At 33.1% G+C, this 6423-nt stretch overlaps 1 protein-coding gene across 3 annotated transcripts; it reads left to right on the top strand.

The window, feature by feature from the left end:
* Positions 1-220: 220 nt before the first annotated feature.
* On the top strand, positions 221-5211 carry LOC107427968 (nodulation receptor kinase). Of its 3 annotated transcripts, none has more exons than XM_025077728.3 (8): positions 222-1407; positions 1699-1916; positions 2013-2227; positions 3088-3214; positions 3489-3560; positions 3844-4030; positions 4116-4248; positions 4642-5211. In XM_025077728.3, exons 2-8 carry the CDS (start codon positions 1766-1768, stop codon positions 4903-4905), a joined length of 1149 nt encoding a protein of 382 aa, XP_024933496.1. In that variant the 5' UTR covers positions 222-1407; positions 1699-1765; the 3' UTR covers positions 4906-5211. The 3 variants fall into 3 exon arrangements, with proteins under 3 accessions (XP_048337241.1, XP_024933496.1, XP_015893871.1); XM_016038385.4 differs by having other exon boundaries at positions 232-1407; positions 2019-2227; XM_048481284.2 differs by having other exon boundaries at positions 221-1916.
* Positions 5212-6423: the final 1212 nt, after the last annotated feature.

Raw genomic sequence — 6423 nt, 5'->3', positions numbered from 1 at the left:
ACACACACACACACACACACACACATATATATATATATATATATATTTTTTTTTTTGGTATTAAAAAGTTAAACCAATAAAAAATGGAATAATATTTTAATTAATTTTGGACAGTAGGAGCAATGTCAACATAGCTGGCTGGTGGGGATAGCAACCCCACAAAAGCCACAGCTTTGAATATTTCTCACTCTTTCTTTCTTCAATATTGTTTGTATATTCTTTTATGGTTATATATAAATATATTGTTTGTCAATTGTGTGTGTGGGGCTGTAAGGAGTAGCAGTTGTTGGTGGAGAAGATGTACTGCAAACTGTGAATCTTTCTGTAACGGCCAAAGATGCTTTCTACACGACTCAAAAATAAACCCCCTCCACTCGACCACCTTCCAACTTGCAGTAGCAGACAACCATTCCTTCTACGACTACTGCTGCTGCTGCTGCTGCTGCTTTACAGCCCACACAAATACCCAATAATTCATTTTTATTTATTTATCACTTTTACAATTTTTTTAATAAAAAAAGAAGAAATAGGACAAAAATTCGCGCATACTAAAGTCTCTCTCTCTCTCTCTCTCTCTCTCTCTCTCTCTCTCTCTCCATCTCCCTCTTTCTCTATTTTATGATGCATCTTCTCCATTCATCCTTTGTTCTTATTCCTCTTCTGCTTCCATTTCAAACTATTTTGCTTGCATGGTTTTGTTCCTCTATCTATTTGTAACATCAAAAGAATAAAAAGATTGAATTTTTATTTCTCTTTTTTAATCAAAAAGTCATGCTTTTTTTTTTCTTTTTCTTTTTTTCCCTTGTGGGTGAGGTTCTATATTTATATTGATGAATTTGAATTGGCGTGGCTTGGTATAGAGAGAGAATAGTAGTAGTAGCAGTAGCAGAATTAGTAATAAACCCAGCTAGTTTTGTCGGCGCAAGGTCACTTTCTGTCGGCATTGTCTGTATCCAACGATGATGATAAGTGAAGACTATTTTCTTCTTAATTTAATCAAAAGTACAACGCAGATAGATGCTTCTGGGGTTGCGTTTTTGTTAGCATATTGATTTGGACCTCTTGCTGATTTATTTATTCCCTTTGTACCAACTGAGAGAAATAAAAATTAAACAAATTGGGTCCTGATCATAATTGGGTTTTTACTTGCTTTTGATGTTTACAATACCCATTTCCTTTTGTTGGGTTTTCTTTGGGTATCTTTGATTTATTTTATTTTTTGCTTTGCTTCCCTTCCCTTCCTGGTGGTTTGCCATTCACATGTAGAAATTCAGCTTTTCATTGTGGTAATGTGGATCAACTTTTTATTTGGATGACACTCATACTGGAAGGTTCATTCAATTTGTAATTGGCAAATGAAGCTGAGCTTTTTGGAGATCTGGTTGGATTACTTCTCCTGCAATAAAGGTTTGGCAGTGTTTCTAATTTCAAAAAGCTTTCAAGTTTTCAGATGTTGCTTGCTTCTCTGGGGTTTGCCACTTCCCAATTGGACCATGATGCATATAAATTTTTCTCGTTTTTCTGGCTTTATCCCTTTTTTGGAGATTGAGGAAATTAGGCCTTTTGCATTATCTATTCCTCTAGTTGCTGCTAAGTTTCTGTCATTTAATTTCTGAACAGATTTGTAATGGATAAATATTGTCAAAGGCTTCCTCTATCTGTATTTTGATCTTCTGTTTTGTTATCATTTATTCCAAGGTTCAATGCATGTTAGTTCGTGGCAAAATTATACCATACGGCAAAGTTGAAGGTTAACCCATACTAAATGTCAGGGACTCTTGCAGCAATAGTGGGAGGTGCTGCAGGAGCCGTGGCATTGGTGGGGATAATTGTTCTACTCATATGGTTCTGCCTTGTCAAAACTAGGAGTGTTTCGAGAACTTCTGAGACGGGGTCTTCTGATCCATCTCTTCAAGGTAACTCTTTTTAGTCCATATTCGCTTCTTAGAATTTTTAAATCAAAATAAATTCAAATGTATGGCACAAACCACATTTTGGTATGCAATGGTAAGTTGCAGTTGGAAGACATGCTGGGGTCGAGCTGTCAATACGAGAAACAAGGCGGTTTCAGATAGAAGAACTATCTCTGGCCACAAAAAATTTCAGCGATAGAAGTTTGATTGGAGTAGGAAAATTTGGGGAGGTATATAAGGGTTTGCTTCATGATGGGATGATTGTAGCCATCAAAAAGCGACCTGGAGCACCCAGTCAAGAATTTGTCAATGAGGTAATTATCACTTTTCTACATGTATAGTTAACTGTATTAGATGCTAAAATACTTGGTAGAGGTGAAAGTTGCGAAGTCAATCCTGATCTTGCCAAAGAAAAGTGGATGAAAGGAATTTTTTTTCTTTTATTTTTACTTTTTACTTTTTACTTGTTTTGTTTTAAAAGAAAGGGAAACGTAACATTCAAGTACTTGAAATGGATTGATAATACCATATATTCTTTTAATTTTATACCAATTTCCTTTTTGGAGTATTTACATCTATTAGACATCATCCTAGCTTCATTTGTAATATTGGATTTCTATTGAAGATCGATGTAGATTTTGTTTTTGACTTAATAAGTCTTCTGTGGATTGAGTAGATAATTTGAATACCTATTGCAAATGATGGTTTCCCATACTATATCCTTAAGTTATTTTTAGTTCTCTAATTGTTTGATAAGTATTACCGGTTACTCTTGTTTTTCTCAGTGGTTTTCCTCTGGAAAGTTTGGTGTTTGAGATGCTTATGCTAAAATGAAACTTGTCCAGATGATTCTATAAGAATTCTGATTGATTGTGACTGCTGCCGTCAAATAGTATCCTATCTTTAGTTTTCCCCTTGTTATGTTTCATTACATGTCAAAAACAGTTCCAAATTCCAACGAAGTCCCCCTAAAGAAGCCTTATCTTTACACCTTGACCTTTTCATTAGGTCCAAATCTCTTTCTAACTAGTTGTTATGGGAAATTTTTAGTTGTTATTTATTTACTTGTTTTTCCATTTTGCCTGGTCTGATAGATCAGTAGTACTGGTTTCATGAACTTAAATTGTATTCCATCCATGTGTTGATCTAAAAGAAATTTGAATTTTGTTATCAGGTCCACTACCTCTCAGCTATACGGCACCGGAACCTTGTTACTCTTTTGGGCTACTGCCAGGAAAATAATCTACAGTTTCTTATCTATGAGCATATACCTAATGGTAGTGTTTCCAGTCACTTATACGGTAATAATCTACCTCATTTTGCTTTTTGAGCTCGCTAAATACTGGTGATTTAACATTTTCTTTTCATAATATGTATCCAATATGATATGCATGCTAACATATGTTATTCTCACTCCACCAGTTATTCCATTGTTTGTCAATGCTTAAGAATCATTACATGTTAAGTACTGTAGTTTTGTGGAAATTCCACATTTTCTCTTGTTAAAGTTTATTTATATTCCATATTCACAATATTAATTACTAGCATATTGAAATCTTATTATTATTCTTGCAGGTGCGGGTCTTGATTCACGTGAAAAACTAGAGTTCAAGAGCAGACTCACAGTGGCTCTAGGGGCAGCTAAAGGTGATCCTCTGCAAAATCAGTGAGCATTTGTTTCATGGTATCAGTTTTTCTTTTCTTTAGATAAAATATCAAAATATCGGTATTGGTCCTATGGAATTAAATATCTAAATATTGGTAGTGGTCCTACGGAATTAAATATCTAAATATTGGTATTGGTCCTACGGAATTTTTTTGTAAGCTACTGTACGAAATTGTTCTTTCACAACTTCCTTCTTACGATGTGTGAGATCTTGAAGTACTGCTCTTAATAAATGCAGAACTCATCTATCTTATCTACTTGCAGGTTTGGCTCATCTTCACTCTTTGAGTCCCCGTTTGGTACATAAGGATTTCAAAACGGCCAATGTTCTTGTAGATGAAAATTTCATAGCTAAGGTTGCGGATGCAGGAATTCGCAACTTCCTGGGAAGAGTGAATACTGCTGGTCCATCGTCTCAAGTAACTGCTGATGAGATATTTCTTTCCCCAGAGTAGTATTCTCTCCATTTCCCATTTTCTGTATGAGTGTTGAAGTAATCCTTTAGCTTGTTAAATTGCTGCCACTCACTGGTGCAGGGTGAGAGAGTTTGGACGCTTTTCTGAAAAAAGTGATATTTACAGTTTTGGGGTGTTCCTTCTTGAATTAGTGAGTGGGAGAGAAGCTACGGAATTGGCATCATCAGACTCCAGTCAGAATCTGGTTGAATGGGTACGTGGTGATCGTGAAGCAAGATTGATAAATATAACCCTGTACAGGCAATTTATATGCTTAAATTTGCTTCTCTATATAACTAGGGAGGACCAAGGTTCTTTTTTTTGCTTGTATGCTTCTGCTAGTAAAGAACTTGTGGCAGTTTAGCATCATAAGCTGTTGTCTAAAAAGAATTCCTGCAAGAATAATTCACATGTGCTCTGTTGTCTGGTCATTAACATATGTTTCTGTGATCTATCTTGCTTGGGAGTTGTCTCAATTGTAGTGAATTCTGATTAAATTGCTACGTTTTTGTGGCATTTAACTCTGTATGTGTGTGTGTATATATATATATATATATATGTATGTCAAATAAAAAAGTTGCTGATTTGGCTCTTCTTCCTCATAAAGGTGCAAAATATCCGAGACAACAGCAATATGTCTACCATCATTGACCAGAGGTTGGGGAATAGCTTTACAGCTGAAGGGATGGAAGAGTTGATACAGTTGATTGTCCGATGTGTAGAACCTTCAAGTGAGAGCCGTCCTGCAATGAGCGACGTTGTAACAGAACTTGATCGGATACTAGAGAAAGAGGTGAGCTTGACGACAATCATGGGGGAAGAACCACCAAATGTGATGCTTGGAAGTCAGTTATTTCGAGCTACAAGATGAAAAATACATTGTTTGCGTCCAAAAATATATTTGTGAAATACATTGTTTTCTTCTTTTATTTTTATTCCATTAAAGATGAAGAGAGATCCAGCTGTTTGTTAAGTGTATAAAGAACAGCTGCATTGTTTTTATTTTTTATTTTTTATTTTTTTTTTCACAGATGTACGAGGGAAAAAAAAAAAAAAAAACACAAAACAAAAAGAAAAAATAAAATAAAAAAACACAAAGAGTCTTGTTGTAAAGCCAGTGTTTGTTGTTCATAGTAAAGTGGAAGTGGGGTGTGATTTGCGTCAAGTAGTTCTCTGATTTTCGAAGTGTGTTTTTTTTTTTTTTTTTTGGATTATTTAATTAATTAATTTTTTATTAGTAACAAATGCATAGGCTTGTTCATCAACTAGGCACATAGTATTGCTTTGACTTTTTTTTAAAAAAAATAATTTTTACATTTAAACTTACTTTTTTAAAAATGGAATTGTCTTACTTTTTATATAACCAAAGCTACAAATCGAATAATCAATCTTGTATTTGAAGATTCCATAATGGGAAGGAAAAAGCTCTTATACTTTGAAATATATATATATATATATATATGTAGTCATTTTGCCATCAAAATATTTTTTCAAATGTTTATGCTTAAATCCGATAATTCTATCATGATGTTCTAATGCTAAAATTGTTATATATATATATATATATATATATTCGTTGGCGTTTTGGAAAGTAACTGTTTCTTTACGTGTAATTCTCCCATCATATAGAAGTTTTATAGCTCTTAAAAATCTAAGAATGATTAAATGCTATTTTTGTTTTATTTTTTGTTTTAAATATCCATAAGATTTAACATTTGGGATTTTTTATTTTTTTTTGGGTAAAAGTTTTGAGTTAATGAGGAATTCGCATTACAAAGGTAAAGAAAGAAAATAAAACGAGGGAATAGAAACTTATACACCATTACATTCTTCATACGTTCTGTGGAAAGGAGTCTCTTAACAGTGAGACTGAACCTATTATAATAAATAAATAAAGACAATTTAGTTTTTCATTTTTATTTTTTAAGTTATTCAAAAAATAATAATAATTGGTAGTTCAATTGAAAAATACATGGTCAGTCCTTTGGGTAAGGATACACTAAAAAAAAAGAAGTGTAAATTAAATTTATTTCAATATATTGGCTTATAAGAATCGTTGCTTGCAAATTAAAATCTATAAATGAGTTATGTAACAATGATAAGGTAAAGCATATTAAAACTATATATGAGTCATGTAACTATGCCTTTGTTCCATGTATGATAAGGTAACTCTTTTTTAGTGTCGTTAATCCAAATCATTCAACATAACATGTCTGTCAGCAAATGCTTTGACTTGGTATACATACAACTCTAGTCCACATAAATTTACATACTAAAAACCTCGCTAAAAATAACATGCATCTTATAAAATAATTAAAGGTATAAAATAACTAAAGAAATAAAGAAGAAATTCATCATGACATTACATACATCAAAAAAAAAAAAAAAA

Source organism: Ziziphus jujuba, chromosome 9 (genome assembly GCF_031755915.1).
Source record: "Ziziphus jujuba cultivar Dongzao chromosome 9, ASM3175591v1".
Taxonomy (NCBI): domain Eukaryota; kingdom Viridiplantae; phylum Streptophyta; class Magnoliopsida; order Rosales; family Rhamnaceae; genus Ziziphus; species Ziziphus jujuba.
This window is presented reverse-complemented; position numbering and strand designations above follow the sequence as displayed.

Bases quoted from the DNA above. Each gene is read 5' to 3' on its own strand.
- LOC107427968 (XM_048481284.2), top strand. From the start codon at position 1,766: ATGTCAGGGACTCTTGCAGCAATAGTGGGAGGTGCTGCAGGAGCCGTG. The intron at 2,228-3,087 runs GTAATTATCACT...TTTTGTTATCAG, and splicing joins GTCAAGAATTTGTCAATGAG to GTCCACTACCTCTCAGCTAT. The intron at 3,215-3,488 runs GTAATAATCTAC...TTATTCTTGCAG, and splicing joins TGTTTCCAGTCACTTATACG to GTGCGGGTCTTGATTCACGT.